Source organism: Peromyscus maniculatus, chromosome 3 (genome assembly GCF_049852395.1).
Source record: "Peromyscus maniculatus bairdii isolate BWxNUB_F1_BW_parent chromosome 3, HU_Pman_BW_mat_3.1, whole genome shotgun sequence".
NCBI lineage: Eukaryota > Metazoa > Chordata > Mammalia > Rodentia > Cricetidae > Peromyscus > Peromyscus maniculatus.
Genome location: NC_134854.1, coordinates 144,209,479 through 144,225,828, shown reverse-complemented (window position 1 = coordinate 144,225,828; position 16,350 = coordinate 144,209,479). Strand labels below are relative to the sequence as shown.

The 16,350-nt window shown below is 40.7% G+C and overlaps 1 protein-coding gene across 3 annotated transcripts; it reads left to right on the top strand.

Moving 5' to 3' along the window:
* Nucleotides 1–975: 975 nt before the first annotated feature.
* LOC143272499 (uncharacterized) lies at nt 976–16,296 on the top strand. 3 transcript variants are annotated; one of them, XM_076567872.1, is made up of 3 exons: nt 4,852–5,009; nt 11,013–11,097; nt 14,046–16,296. In XM_076567872.1, the coding sequence occupies exon 3, from the start codon at nt 14,225–14,227 to the stop codon at nt 15,239–15,241; it is 1,017 nt and encodes a 338-aa protein (XP_076423987.1). In that variant the 5' UTR covers nt 4,852–5,009; nt 11,013–11,097; nt 14,046–14,224; the 3' UTR covers nt 15,242–16,296. The 3 variants fall into 3 exon arrangements, with proteins under 3 accessions (XP_076423988.1, XP_076423987.1, XP_076423989.1); XM_076567873.1 differs by lacking the exons at nt 4,852–5,009; nt 11,013–11,097 and adding an exon at nt 976–1,148; XM_076567874.1 differs by lacking the exon at nt 11,013–11,097.
* Nucleotides 16,297–16,350: the final 54 nt, after the last annotated feature.

Sequence of the window (16,350 nt, the reverse complement as noted above, 5' to 3'; positions counted from 1 at the left end):
TATTCTTATTTCTCTGATCTCTCAGATTTTCACCCCTATATCGGGCTCCAGGTTTTTTATTTAATAGGACTGTTTAGCAATTCATCTACAAGATGGCATTTAAAATCTAAAATATAGATTTCCTTGATTTGGTATAATCCACTTTCTCCGTATTTCCACTAATGTATTTGAGAAAAAAAATCCTTAATTTGTAGCTTTCTTTTGTTGTATAACTATAAAAACTTCATAAAATAATTTTTACATTAGAACATGTTATTTGACATTTTGGTTGTAAGCGTAGCCTTTAATGGCTGAGCCATCTCTCCACCCCTAGAATGTGTTATTTGAGATCATTGGAATCCGTGTTCCCAAGCCGTGGTCACTCACATTTGCCTCAAGAATAAAATAGCTCTTTGAGGTGAGAGTTATTTTTCATGCATGGCTTCTTGCCTCAGTTTCTCTATTTATATCTACTCCAATTTAATCACACACACACCCCAGTCTGATTGAGGAAGAATATAAAGGCAGAGAAAAGGAGACACTGGGAAGAAAAGTCACTTACCCCAGCACCTGGGGTTTTTTTGTTTTCTGTTGTTGTTTTTCTCACTAGATGAGTCAAGAAGAGCTGACAAGATCAGGGAGGACCATCTAAAGAAATTGTACAGGGGAGGAGTTTGGCAGGGCATTTGCACAACACATTGCAGAATGAAATCTGCACATAGCCTCTAGTAACATTTTTATGTACATTTTTAATGCTTATTTGTTTTTATTTTTTCTGTGTTAACTCCCTAGTCCAAGTGGAGCCTGGAGGAGTGCAAAGTTGATACCTCTGATATTAACCAGATACCACAGTACAGGGATACAGATGTCTGGAAGGAAAGTAACAGGTCCAATATAGTAACCACCCCATAGGGAGGGAGACGAGCTGGAGCACTAATGACTAACTGGCCTTGTTTGTGGTCTATAAAACAGCAGTTTTGGGTGAGGTGTTGAAGTGTGTACATTTTCAAAGGGTAGCACACTCCCTCCTCAGTTGTCAGCCCTCCGAACAAAGCACTACTTAAAGGCTCAACTTCTGCCTCTGCTTGCTGACTTTGTGTCAGGCAGAGTGAACACCAGTATTCCACTTGCAGATGTTGGCGACCCCCCGGGACTATTTTGGCACTGTGGTAAGTGACTGGCTGCCTGGGCTAGGGGTTTCCAGTTTCTGAACTTGGAAAACTCCCTGTAGTCCACCAAGTGAATTAACTTGGTGACTTACCTTTTCCCATCTCCCAGCAGTTGGCTTCTTGGACACTTTCACTTAACAAATTGAATCACAGTACTTTCTGTTCTGTTTCCCCTTTCTATAACAACCTACAAGGACTTGCTGGCAATCTTTCCATTCCGTCTTCATCAAGTTAAAGCCTCTGTAGTTTCTGCATTGAAGGTGCCTTTCTGTGCCATTTTGTTGGTCTTCTTCATAGCTCTCTGTCTGTTAGAAAGGGTATCATAGCCTCTGAGTGATGAAATAGTGTATTATGGTAATACAGCTTGACCACTCTATGTATTGAGTTCTAAGGTGAAATATATTCTATTTTGCAACTACAGCTATTTTGCAACAGATCAAGAAAAGGTGCCTCATACCCTGGATTTTATAGCACTACTCAATCAAGATTTGGCTTTAAGTGGAGATAAATTAGTGGTACAAATATTATACTAAATTTTGCTCCAGAAAAATCTGTACCTGGGGGAAAGATACAGGAAGAATCAGATACCATCAACCCTCAGCACCAGGTCTCCAATACCTGGGACTGGCTAGAGTGGATGAGGAAGAGGATGAGGAATCTGAAATGATGCCATCCTCTTGTGTCAGCAGCAGTAAGTTTGCTGCCTTAATTTTAAATGCCCTTTTTTGTCCTGTCCCAGTTAAGTTGTTTGTGTGAAAAATGTGCAGTTGGGTTCCGGAGGGTGCTGGGGATCAGTTCCCCTGTGGTTTTTCCTGTTTGGAAAACAGTGTCTGGCTTGCCTATGGATACAGAGTAGCCATTCCTTGACTCCTGCTGCTAGAGGGGTATATAAACCCATGTTGGTCTGAATAAAGAGAGCTGCTTCCCTAACTAACTAAAACTGGGTGTCTAGAGTGCTGTTTAACCTCGGCGTCCCTTGCCAGATTTCATGCTCCAGCTGTGCGGGCCACAGCACTCTTGAAGCTTACAGGGTACCTTTTTGATAGGGATGGTACTCAGTCTCTGTCAGGGCAATAACCATTAAGAACACTCCTTCTCGGCAGAGAAATGGGCAGGCACTGGGGTAATATAGGGACCATGTTCTTCTTTTCCACACTAGACTGCTTGAATTGGGAATACTCAAGGATACCCTACCAGGATGATTCTGAGTACCTGATCTAGTCACTTTCTGTTGTGCAACATTATTTCTGAGGAGACTCAAACAAACATCTAGTCCACCCAGATAGGGAGTCAAAAACTGACCAACATACAGATACCATTCAAGTCCAACTTGGTGAACCAATGAGTTTTATTGAAGTTACTTATGGTAATGTGAATGAAAGGCTACTTATGGGAGCAGAAGCGACTCAAAGACAACTTCATCACAAAAGCCCAACCTTGCAAGGGTAACAGCTTACAAAATCTGGAAACCTGGGGCATACTGGACAGCACACAGGCAGCTCAACATGTTAGAGAGTATCCCTTGCAGTTAGTTTGACCTGGAATAGCAGGTTTTAAGGGAGAAAACTAGGGGATGAGAAAATAAATACAGGAACGCTGGGATTGGAAGATCTTCTACAAGCTATGCCTTATTTCAAACCAAGAAGTACAACATCTTCTATACAGTTTGTAGGAAGGAAATGGGACAGTCTGAAACACACATCTGCAATAGGGCAAAGTGAACAGGAAGCTAATCAAGCAGCATTTTACAAAGGGAATACAGAATGTCTTAACTATAGCACAGGCCAAGCACACAGCAGCCTTGGGACTGGTGACTCCAGTCTCTTCAGGTGGGAAAAGTCAGGCTCCTATGAACTGAAACATTAACGTTTTTGCAGCTCTGACCCAAGCCCTGGACATACCCAAGTCTACCCCTGGGCAAAGGCACAGAACTAGTGTTCTCTTTGTCCTTCCACCAGGGCCCCTGAGAAAGTTTTGGACTGGACTGGCTCCCAACAGTAGCTCATTTGGTCTGAGCTTCTTCAAGGCAGTCAGTTGGTCTCTGCTTCTTCCAGGTTGCTCGACTGATCTGTTTCTTTCAGACACCTTGGCTGGGCATCTCAGACTATCTCCAAGTGTTTCTCAGCAGTCCCTGTAGCTTTGATAGACTTGTAAAGGGAGGATCCTAATAGATCTGGTCTGTTTCAGGGCTTTGTTCATTATTCACTTGGTGGGCAATGGAGTGATGTTAGTACTGAATCAAGCTAGCAAAGAAGCTTGCATCAGGACCATCTGACTTGGACCCACCTTCCTTATGAGACTATGGAGATCCTAATCAGAGTCTAATGAAGATGGAATGGCACATCTAGAGAGATACAGAGACATATCCTGGGAGATCTAAGGAGAGGGGTACCAAGTCAAGAGTTTACTTATGGGTAAAAATGTATAACAAAAAGCCAGTGGACTTCCATCTGAATTCTTGGAATGAATACATTAAGCATATCTTGAAATATGTCAGTATTGATCTTCCAGCCCAGGCACGGTCAAGGATGGTAAATACAACCTGTATTTTACAAAACTGTCTTGACATTCAAAAGAAATTTTTAAAAAGTTAATCTCAGCACGGGAGAGGCAGAGGCAGGCAGATCTCTGAGTTTAAGGCCAGGCTGGCATACAGCAAATTCCAGGGCAGCCACAGCTAAAGAATGAGTCCTGTCTAAAGAGACAATTTATAAAATGTAGAAGGAAGCATGGGCAGAAACTTTTCTCAACCTGTGGACCCTGCCTTCAAGGTGTGTAACAAACACCGTAAGGCATAGTAGCCACTAACGCCATGGTACCCCGTTCCTTAATCTCCCAGGATATGTCTCTGTATCTCTCTAGATGCGCCATTCCATCTTCATTAGGGACTTGGGAGGCTGAAGACAGGGACAACAGAGCAAGTCTTTTAAAGACACGCAGGGGCCGCTCCAGCTCAGACAACCAACTGACAGTTAAGCAGGATAGGCAGACTTTGAACGGTCACATCCTCATGGAGGATGCAGGTTCAGTGAACCCGCCTCCGACAAAATTCTCTGGAGTAATGATGACAGTGATTGGCATTTCCAAAACCTGGAGAATCCATATTTTCTCAACCTCCTGGAATGCATCATGGGAGAGACACAGTTTTAAGTTGTAGAGGACAAAAAGGCCCTGTGCACACGGATAAGCTCTGGAGACGCCAGGAAAGTTAAACACACAGCTGACTTCTTCAATGGAATGAGGTGCCTAATTAGCTGCTCTTCCTGGAATCCCAGGAATAATGTAGTTTCACAACCTGGTGAGCCTTTGCTGTTTGAGGAGACAGGCTCTGCTCAGACCTCCCAGAATTTACTTATCTCAGACCCTTTCCTCCTAAATCTTGAACACAGCTCTTGAGCCATAAACCTATTCTTAGGAGTGATGTCACTTGTGATTACAACAGCCTAAATGACTTCCATGTTTTCTTAGGGCCAGGCCAATCCTGACTCACACAGGCATTGTGTTTACCTCATTCAAGCTCTCTAGACCCTAAATCTTGGGTACTATCTCTGAGTCAACAATACCCATTCTTGTGAAAGAAGAGGATGTACTTTGTAAGGAATCTCAGTGCAAACATGTCTTAAATTGTTCACTGAGGACTGAGTTAATTGTCATCTGAATACCCTTTTTCCCAAAATTGTGCTGTGCTTAAATACGGCTAAAGTAAAACGATCTGAGCCAGCCTCGAAGTCTTGGTCAAGGGCCAGTGACAGGGAAATTGGGTTTCATTCATCCTGATCGGTTTTCCCTGCCTACTGTGAATCCTGCCGGGGAATCACCACAGCTGGTGTTACAACGTGCAATACACGACCCTAGAAAAAGGTAAGACAAGTTTTCTTTTTTTTTTTTTTTTGTTTTGTTTTTTGGTTTTTCGAGACAGGGTTTCTCTGTGTAGCTTTGCGCCTTTCCTGGGACTCACTTGGTAGCCCAGGCTGGCCTCGAACTCACAGAGATCCGCCTGGCTCTGCCTCCCGAGTGCTGGGATTAAAGGCGTGCGCCACCACCGCCCGGCGACAAGTTTTCTTTAAATAGAAATTAGGAGTTTAGGAAACCTGGTCCTCTCACCCAAGGGGTCATAACCATAAGTGAAAGAGTGGAAATTAACATGGGTTCTTCTCAGTCCTCTGAGACAAAGAATTTTGTACAATGATTGAGATATTTGTTAAGATCTAAAGGAGCAAAAGGTTCAGAGCAACAGCTCTGCAGGTTTATAAGCATAGCCCTTGAAAAGGAAGATAAAATCCTTGTTAACTATTTTACAAGCTGGAATAAAGCAATGTATTGCTTGGAAGAGAGAGAGAGAGACAGAGATGGAGAGATGAGGCAGAGAGAGGGGGGCAGAGAGACAGAGACCCAGAGAATTTTTCTGCCACACATCTTGGCAGGTCTTGGCAACGAGGGCCAAATCATCTCCAGCAGCCCAGGCTTCCCAGTGGTCACAGAGCCAATAGTGGAGCTCTCACTATCACGAGCGATCTGGCTGGAACTCAAAGGCCTCCAGCCTGCAGCCTTTTTGCCACCATGGTCTGATGAAGCAGAGTGAGCTCCAGGAATGACCCGTGGAGCTCCTCAACCACAGCATGAGCTAGCTTGGCTGCCTCTGAGTTTAGAGTTTTTTATTTGTTTGCTTGGTATTTGTTTAAATGTTTTTGTTTTTCCTTCCTAGCAGAAATAACTCAAGATCAATGGTCCCTTCATGGGAGGAAAAATTAAAGCAAGCCCAACTTCTAGTACAGAAACAATTGCAATTAGGGCATAAAGCACTAAGGCAATGCTGTTTAAATTTCCAGAAGTATTCATCATTCATTTTATGGAGGATGTTCTCTTTTCCTGATCATCTAATTAATGTTAAATAAGTGCTTAACTTTCATGATAAGAGCAAAATTTAAAATTTTGGGTCATATCATGGGATACTCTCATCTGTTTATTACTACTAGGGATTCGACTCTGCTCTTTAAGTTGCTTTCTGGAAACTCTTGGTTAAATTCTACAACAAATGTAACATCTAAAGCAGAGTGAGTTATTAATTTATTAAATAATGCAGTTGCTAAAATGGTAACTCAGAAATAATCCCTTATTGACAAAGAGCCTATAGAAATCATTGTGTCACTAGATAAAATGCAGGTTGATTATTTTTTCACATTGATAATAATTGGCAGGTTGCATTAGCATGTTACTCGAGATCTACAAATAATTATCCAAATTTTTCCCTCTTAATATTTTTTTTTTTTTTTTTTTTTTTTTTTTTGGTTTTTCGAGACAGGGTTTCTCTGTGTAGCTTTGTGCCTCTCCTGGAACTCACTTGGTAGCCCAGGCTGGCCTCGAACTCACAGAGATCCACCTGGCTCTGCCTCCCGAGTGCTGGGATTAAAGGCGTGCGCCACCACCGCCCGGCAACCCTCTTAATATTTTTAAAGTATCCCATAAGTAGTGTCTAAAATTACATCTAAAAATCCTATAGACTTAGGATTTTGAAGTCTAGTAGAGATTGCTTTTAGTGCTTTTATAGATGACTTTAAAAGGACAAGGGGCATATATTTTATATACAAACTCCACAAGTTCCTCAAAGATTGTACCCATCCCAGGTGGTATAGCTCAAACGTCTAAGCTTGCTATAATCAATCAGCTCTTTTTAGATGTTTCTCAGCCATTGAATATTTTAACTGACTCTGCTATTTATTTATTTGGATGACATGGACTAAGAAGATTCAGAATCATATAGTCATAATGGATAGCTTTGAATTCACAGTTTGCACATCTTCACCCAAAATGGGTATCCTAAGGAAGATTAAGGCTCAGTATTAACTGCCCTCATGTATAAATCAGCACATAGAGGCTAGAGGTATCTCTCTGTTTTATATAAACTATTTATCTCAGGATTTATAAGTCCATTGGATAAGGTTAAAAAAATCTGTAAAATCTGTAGCAGAAATTTAACTTAAAAATCTCAACAAAAGGCTGATAGTTAAATCTACACATAGGTAATTTTAATTTGCCATAGCATATTATATATGTATGTGTGATTCAGCTCTTATTTTAAGAATTAGGTCTGGTATATCATAGCATATAACCTAGATATTATTTTTGAAACAACCACACTGCTTGTCCTCATCTTGGCTGATGCCTCATCAAGATAAAAAGACCATGTGCCCGGCAGCTATCTTTACTACGATTAAAGAATACGTGCAGTGTAATTTCATCACCATCTTAAGATGACCATGTGGTAAAAACCAACTAAGGCACCACTCATGAAACTTAGTCTTACTAAGCCTTCTGTTCGTGTCTTATGCTTAGACTGGGGAGACAATGGCAAGTCTCCAAGATATTTTGGATTATAATGGATTTTGTATGATGACAAATTCCTAAGGTTATAAAGGTATACTCAGGTTAACAAAAATTAACTTAGAGATGTGTGTCTAAAACTGTAATATCCTAATCTTATAAAAGCTACTAACTTGTTGTAAACTGTTAAAGATAATTATAACATGCAAATTAATGTTCAGTCACCTTATAAATGATCAGATTCTTGAATGTGCTCAAAACTAAGTTTATAGTCATACTAAATGCAAATATGATTCATTTAAAAAGACAAGCTTTGGTCCTCTCTATTTATTTTCAAGATTAAGCTTAAAGCAAGTAAGTAAAAACAAAGTTTGTTTGAAATCAGGTATACTTAATAGATGATTACCTGGTCAAATTATGCATCCATCCATCCACTAACATGCTAGCAACATTAGCAAAATAAGAAATTTTATTTTGTCTTTTATTACTAAAACTCCATTTTAAAATTTATATTTATGTACAATATAACAAAAAATTAAAAACAACAGTGTAAACAGGCTTGGGATGAATTCAAAATAAAACTAGGAGTAAATTGAAGTCAAGAAAGTTTTAAAAATATTTCTCTGGATAGTATAATGGCCAAAGAATACAAATATAAATTACATGTTTCTCAAATTCCCTTGGAGGCCAAAGGGAGTGATACCAAAAATACAGTCAGTAAGAATTAGATTATTTTAAAGTTTTTCTTAACTAAAATTACTTTGGTACATCTTGAGACTCTGTTACATCACATTGCCTACAAAATTCAGTAAAAACTAGAGCCTTCTAACAAGTTCTTCCTCCATGAACCTGCTCTGCTTTGATATTCACATTTTTTGTTTGCATTTACAGAATCAGCTGGATTTAAACTTTCATGCTTACATGAAAACAACTAAATTGTTTTCTCCTTCAGGACTTTCTGTGATTGTTTCTCAGGTACTTCTAAATATCCTGTTGCCTAATAAGAGAGTCTTAATCTCAAAATTAAAACTGCTCTGAATTTTAAAGACTTCAAATCTTATAGCCTTAAGTTTAAATCTTTTTAAAAAATTAATAACCATTGTTATTTAAATAGATTCTGTTTGTTTTTTCAATTTTATACTTGCCCTTGATCTGATATATGATCAGACACTGGCAAGGAGGTAATTAAGGAATGCTCACAAAAGCCTATTCTCTATTAAAGGCATTTTCATACAGTATAAAGACATTCTTTTATTCCAAGCTTCTAGTGCATAATTAGTAATGAATGGGCATCAGTTTAATACTGGAAACTATGGCTGTCTGTGTCCTTGGACATTCTCTGCTATCAGTTATGTAGAGATCTGTGCTAAAATTCACTGTGGGTATGCACAATGCCTCTCCCCAACTAGTCAGCTACGAACTCAACCCCATGCATGGCATGAGGCTCTGGGAGCTCCAGGAAATAGCATTATATCTTACCTGGAACTTGACTTTGTCAAATAACTCTGTACATGTCCTTCCTAGGGCTCTCATTACAACTGAGTGCTAATAATGGTTCTGCTTAAACTAGCAAATAATTTAAGGAATTTTAATATCAATCATGTTACTAAAATCCCTTACTATACACAGAGTAAAGCTATTATAAAACACCATCTAATACTTAATGGCAAATTTTTAAAAATTAAGGAGGAAGGTAAGAAGCTATACCCACTTGTATTACCACATGTTATACTACATTTAGTTACATTAGCTTTCACTTTTTCACTTTAAAGGATAATGCTTTTTTTCTGCTGCCCAAAAGCATGTTTGCCCTAAGGAGTCAGAACCTAAAGTAAATGCTAAATAGAAAGAAAGGCAATGTTCCATTAACATTGAAGCCAGGCTATGCTTATGTCTTTAAATGAAGTTGGCTCCTGATCTGAAGCATCCAACCAGGACGTTCAGAGACCACTAGACAAATGAAATATCTGAAGGCAGGTGATAAATCCATCAAAAGGAGATGCCCCACGAAAAAGAGTAGACTGATGACTTGGGAAACATCAAGGTCTAACTCACCAAGCTGAGACTTTGGGGAAACAAAGACACTATATGACTGACCCCCAAAGTGATGCTGTTAGATTTACTGACTGTATTGCACATTAACCCTCAGCCTGTCACTGCAGAATCCAATGTCTTTTGTTTGGAGGGGGGACAAAAGACACATCTGTAATAGGAGACAGTGTGCTATTCTTTTGCTGTGGTAAAGATTGTTTCTATTGGTTTTAACACCTGTCCCAGGAAGAGGTACAAGAATACCAAGAGAAGTCTCTAAAATGGCCTGTATGATTAGTAAACCTGTTAGTACTACAGCAAAAAAAAATATTAGCAGAAATCAACCAAGAGATGGGTGAACTGAGGACCACAGTTTTATGAAATAGAGTGATTACAGATTATCTGTTGCTCAAGCATAATCTTGGTTGTCAACAATTTCCTGGCATTTGTTGCTTTAATGTGTCAGACTTTTCTCAGTCTATTGATGTCAAATTAATGAATTGTACAAATATATAGATAGAATCTCTCAAGTGACCTTTGAATGGCCCTCATGGCTAAGATCATTTTCCCTTTCCTTGGTCCCCTGTTAGCTATTCCTATATTTCTCTTATGTTTGCCTATATTAATTAGACTAGCCATAGAGGCAATGCATTCAACCATGACCTCTATTACAGCCACGATTTTTTTCTTTAAAAACTTAGAAATAAGGAGATGTAGAGGACAAAAATGTCTTGTGCACACGGATAAGCTCTGGATATGCCAGGGAAGTTAAACACACAGCTGACTTCTTCAGTGGAATGAGGTGCTTAGCTGCTCTTCCTGGAATCCCAGGAATGATGTAGTTTCACAACCTGGTGAGCCTTTGTTGTCTGAGGAGACAGGCTCTGCTCAGACCTCCCAGAATTTACTTATCTCTGACCCTTTCCTCCTAAATCTTGAACACAGCTCTTGAGCCATAATCCCCATTCTTAGGAGTGATGCCACTTGTGATTTACAACAGCTAAATGACTTCCATGTTTTCTTAGGGCCAGGCCAATCCTGACTCACACAGGCATTGTGTTTACCTCAGTGAAACTCTCTAGACCCTAAATCTTGGGTACTATCTCTGAGTCAACAATACCCATTCTTGTGAAAGAAGAGGATGTACTTTGTAAAGAATCTCAGTGCAAACATGTCTTAAATTGTTGTTCACTGAGGACTGAGTTAATTGTTATCAGAATACCCTTTTTTTCCCCCAAAATTGTGCTGTGCTTAAATACGGCTAAAGTAAAATGATCTGGGTCAGACTCTAAAAGTCCTGGTCTAGCTCCAAGTCTAGTCTATTTATTGTTACCTCATCCTGATCGGTTTTCCCTGCCTGCTGTGGAGCCTGCCAGGGAATCATCAATTAAGTCATGAATTCTACATTCCCAGTTGTCCAATACCCTTTTAGGAAGAGATCTGTTACCTAAGCTGGAGGCACAAATTATGCATACATTTTTCCACCCCTGAAGACTGGCAACTTCTCTACAGGTTCTTCCAGAACACACCTGTCAATTCATTCTGAAGGTGTATATGAAGAAGCTCGGCTGTTATGTGAATTGAAGGACTGACCAAGGTAAATCTAGTTGTACGGTTGTATGAGCTAGAAGAGCTTTCCCAGTGAAGATTCGTCTAAGAGACACCCCTAAATTCAAAATGAAATTCTTCTAGGGAATTCCTATCAGAAATTAATCTGAAAATTAATATTTTCCAGTGTATGGATTTATTAGACCTTGTCAACCTCCCTAATAACAGTCCCATGTTGCCAGTTGAAGAATGAGAACTCATCTGTGTAAGAGTTGTGAGCCATCACTGATACTGTGCATTGATATTGTCCCTGTCTATACCAGCTGATTCATGGCATTCTGGAAGACGTTTTTGTTTTTCAGTTTGGACTTGGAGGACACATCACTAATGTCCCAGTTGACTCAGAATCACATCCTTTGTTCACCTTTGAGTGACAGAACCCAGACTCCCAGTACTAGGAGCTGAAGAGATAGCTCAATGGTTAAGAGCATTGGCTGATCTTCCTCAGGCCCGTGTGGTGTGGTATTTACTGATGACACTTCACGTGGTTTTACTGTCATGTTTATTTCTGGTAACATAATAAAAAAAATGAGAGTCCAAGACACTTCTGCCCAGATGGCAGAGGTACAGACGCTGTTGCTTGCTTTACAGATGCTTTCTGATGAGAATGTAAATATTTATACTGATAGTCAATATGTGGCACATGCCATTATGCCTTTGAAGACAACAGCCTATATACTACCCATTTCTCCCATTCATAAATATTTATTACAAGCACAAGGACTTATATGATCCCACTCACATAACCTTTACATGGGCCATATTAGAGCTCATACTCAATTGCCTGGACCTCTAAATGAAGGTAATCAGAGGGCTGATGCCATTACTCATATGGCTGTCACATTAGTTTGTTCTGCCTTTGATAAGGCTACTCAGTTACATCAACGTTATCATCTTAATGCTGGATCTCTTCGTCATCATACAGACATAACCTGAAAACATGCCATCCAGATAGTTAAATCATGTCCTATTTGTGTTAAATTTTTAACCTGTTCCTCATTTGGGAGTTAATCCCCGAAAACTTTTACCTAATCATATGTGACAGATGGACGTCACACACGTGCCTTCCTTTAAAAAATTACAGTATGTGACCCAGGTTCAATTTCCAGAACCCATATATAGCAGCTCATGGCTGTCTGTAACTCCAGTCCTAGAGGTTCTGGTGCCCTCATCTGGCCTGTGTGGTCACTGCATTCAAAACACCCATGCACATGAAAAAATAAAAATAAAAGCAAAAAATCAGTTCCATTGGGCAGTGCTATGCCAGGAGTTTAAGAATTTTTCAACAACCTTTGGAGAGATATTGAGGTCAAAATCTAAGAGACTTAGCATCGAAAGGGAGTGAGTTGCTTATCAGCACTTGGCTGATAATTAGCAATTCCTTTCAGCAACACTTAACAAACACCAGAGAGTGTTTAATCATCTGACTGCCTGTGAGCATGTAGCATAAAAGCCTAAATCTTCCATGAGATTCTTGGGTTTCCTCTTTGAAACAGGAAAGAGATACTCCTGATCAGGGACTAGAAATAGTCAGTTACATAAGTGGAAACCCCTTCTAATAATAATTCATGTGTTCCCTAGGCTTGACAGGTTGCTGTAGAACTTGAACCCCGACCTTTGACCTTGTGGGCTAAGGCCCTTTAGGAAGCTTTGCAGGGATCTGAGTGGAAATGTTTGGAATGGATCCAGGAATATCAACAAGCTTTGAAAGAGTCCCACAGCAGAAGGGACTATAGCCATTGCATATAAACTCTTACAGGAAGCAAAAGAGTTGTGTCCAGGCCACTGTGGTAGGTGCATTACACAAAGTGATGATCATTTTAGAACAAAAAGGAAATATGTGACCCATTGAAGGCCAGTGAGAAAATGCCAAGCAGTTCTACCTAACAATCCCGATGTATCCCTCATGCTGATGTGGAAGATAAACATAGCTACTCTCCTCCTGGGCCCCAGATGGAAGCCTTTACTACATGTGTGCACCCAGATCGTAGATGAAACCTACCGTGGCAGATTTGACTTACAGGATCAGTTCTGAGCAAAGCTGCCTGGACCCTGTATGCTGACAGAAGCAGCTACATCCACCAGTGTGGTAGAATGGCTAGGTTTGTTGTGGTTACCCTGGAGGATATCAACAAGGCTAAGTACTACCACCAGGGATGTCTGCCTAGAAAGCTCAACTCATAGCACTGACTTGAGCATCTGAACAGTCAGCAGGAAATCCAGCCAATAGTTATACTGACCCTGGGATACTTCCGTGGTTGTACATGTTCACAGTTCTATCTGGAAAGAAAAGCCCCAGCCTGTCCAAAGCTATAGTAAGAACAACTACTCAATGTGCAGTTTGTCAGAAAAACACATATCCCAAACCAAAAGGACTTCAAACAATGGTGGGGACAGTATCCATTTGAGAACTGGCAAGTTGGTTTTACTGTAAAATCAAAATCAAGAGGGTTCAAATATATGTTGGTCTGTAATGACACTTTGGGAAGATGGATTAGAGAATTCTTCTCTTGAATTGAGAAATTATCAGATCCTTAGTGAGAAAAATTTTATAACTTGTAGACTGTTCATCAGAATCCAAGATGGCTTAAAGAATAAACAAACACTTAGACATAAAAGGAGGTTACACACAGCCTGGAATCCTCAGGTAGAGAACATGAATCACCCTGTAAAAGGATGATCACTAAGTTGTCCCAAGAAACACATTGCTGGGAGCAAGCCTTGTCTATTGCCTTGCTCAGGGTGAGGGTTGCTCCTTGAAGCAAGCTCAGTTTGAGTCAATATGAAATTGTCTATGGGTGACCATTCCAGACCAAACACATACCGAATAACACAATAATAGATTAGGAACTGAACATTAAGAGCTGTGTCCATTATCTAAGGCAAATTTTAGATTGAATCAAACATAGGCAAGTTCTAATGAGCCTTCCCTTACAGGTCCTGTGCATTCAGTCAAGCCTGGAGACTATGTTCTGTTGAAATACCTGGAAGCAGGATCAGACCGCTGAGAAGTGGATTGGCCCCTGGGAACTGCTTCTGGAGACACTAGCAGCAGGGCAAGCTGCTGAACTTAAGTATTAGCTACACTGCACCACAATAGAAAGGTGTGAAGACCAATGGGTACCCAAACAAACAAGGGACTGGAAATGGACTGTAGGAAGACAATGCTAGCTGGGCTGTTATTAATGACTGGCCTTTTGACTCTCCGGGGAGACATCACAGCTTCTCAGCAGGATGAGATTGTGTGGGCTTACTTACCAGAAAATATTTTAAATGCCTCTGACTTCTGCCTTAGAGGAGGCTCCTATGTTGAGGAGGTTTCTGCAGCATGTCTCATGGGAGTTGGTGCACACCTTGAGGATCTACGAAGTTACACTTTATTCCAGAACATAAATAAGCCAATGACCTTTTCTGACATCTATAATTGGGGATCTGTTGTGACCAAGAGAGAAATGGGGATGTTCACCTTAAAACTGGCAGGTATCTCATCTCCCAAGGGGTGTGTTGTTTTCTCGGGGTGTAGGAGAGACTGTGTAGATCTGACGGAAAGTACCCTTATGAGATGTGACTCGTTCTCCCCTGTAGTATATGGTGTGGGCCACCTAAAGCTCCCGACAGGGTGGTTCCTGCTGTGTGGGAAGACAGCTTATTCTTTTGTGCCTGCAAACAGCACTGGGGGACCCTGCAGCATAGGAAGGGTTACCGTGCACACGTCTCAGAAAGCCACCCTGATGCACAGCGTGAAAACGAAGAGGGACACTTCCTCCCCGCTCACGTGTGAGGACAAAGTGCATCTGTGGAGAGCCGCCGAGTATGCCTCTGTAACCATCTTTGTAACGCCCATGATGGTAGGATTCTTGGCTGCAGAATTGGAATACCTGGCTTGCACAACGACCAGAGCCTTCGACACTACGTCCCACGCTCCTGGGACTGTCAGGCAGGAATTAAGGCAAGTCTGGGGAGCCACTGGAGGAACGCAGGTTGTGGTAGATTATTTGTTACTGAGGCAAACCCATGGGTGTGAACAGTTTAGAGGAAACTGTCACTTTAATCAGCTGGACAGTGCTCAACTGATCAACAAAAAGGCTAATATAATTAATGAAATTATCTCTAATATAAAGAAGGGAGAATGATTCTTACTGTCTCACTCCCAAGTTTTAGAGGCCTCACGGAAGCCTTTCTGATTTTCCTGCTTTTTGTCTTTTTTGGCATAACTGTTCACTGTTGCATAAGGCCCATTACAGAGTGCATAGGTCTGTGTCAGAAAATCCTCTTATGAATAAGAGAACTTACTGGCAACTGGCAGGTTGCCACCTTTCACCTGAAAACAGATCCTGTAAAGACAGCAGTTAAAAAGGAGAAGGAATTAACAGTGGAGGGTGTAGCTGGAGTTTTTTTTCTCTCCGGGTCCTGCCAAACCCCAGCCCTCTGACAGCCCACTTATAAAATAAACACACAGATGCTTATATTATTTAAACTGTTTGGCCTAATGGCTCAGGCTTCTAACTATCTAGTTCTTACATCTTAAATTAATCCATTTCTATAAATCTATACCTTGCCATGTGGCTCATGGCTTACCGGCATCTTCACATGCTGCTTGTCATGGTGGCGGCTGGCAGTGTCTCCCTCACTCAGCCTTCCACTTCCCAGAATTCTCTCTGCTTGTCCCGCCTACTTCCTGCCTGGCCACTGGCCAATCAGTGTTTTATTCATTGACCAAACAGAGAAATTTGACATACAGACCATCCCACAGCAGGAGGGTAGTAGGGTGCTTTGAATAACACATTAGGAAATGAAGCTGTATGGATATGCTAGTAAGTGTTGGTTTGTTTGGAGTCTGTCTACACGTATTCATTATTAATGGTTTGCTTGTTCTGAGTTAACTCTCCAGTCTAAGTGATACCTAGAAAAGTGCAAAGAGTTGTTACCTCTGGCATTACCCAGACCCGACATTGCAGGAAGTGCCTGGGTCTGGAAATGAGGGCATAACGATATCACCAGTCCCAGCAATGTGGCAACCCCTCACTGTGGGAACAAGGTTGACAATGAATGATTAACTGTCTTTGTTTAATTCTTCATAGAATGCTTTTTTTTTTTTTTTTTGAGATGTGATAAAATGTTTGGGGAGAGTGTTAACCCTTCACCTTCTCAGATTGCTGTCTGAATAAAGGACAACTTAAATGTTCAAGTTCATCTCTGCTCATTAACATCCTTGGTGACAAGAAACATGACCTTTGGCATT

Coding starts and splice junctions, on each gene's coding strand:
- LOC143272499 (XM_076567873.1), top strand. CDS start 14,225: ATGGGTACCCAAACAAACAAGGGACTGGAAATGGACTGTAGGAAGACA.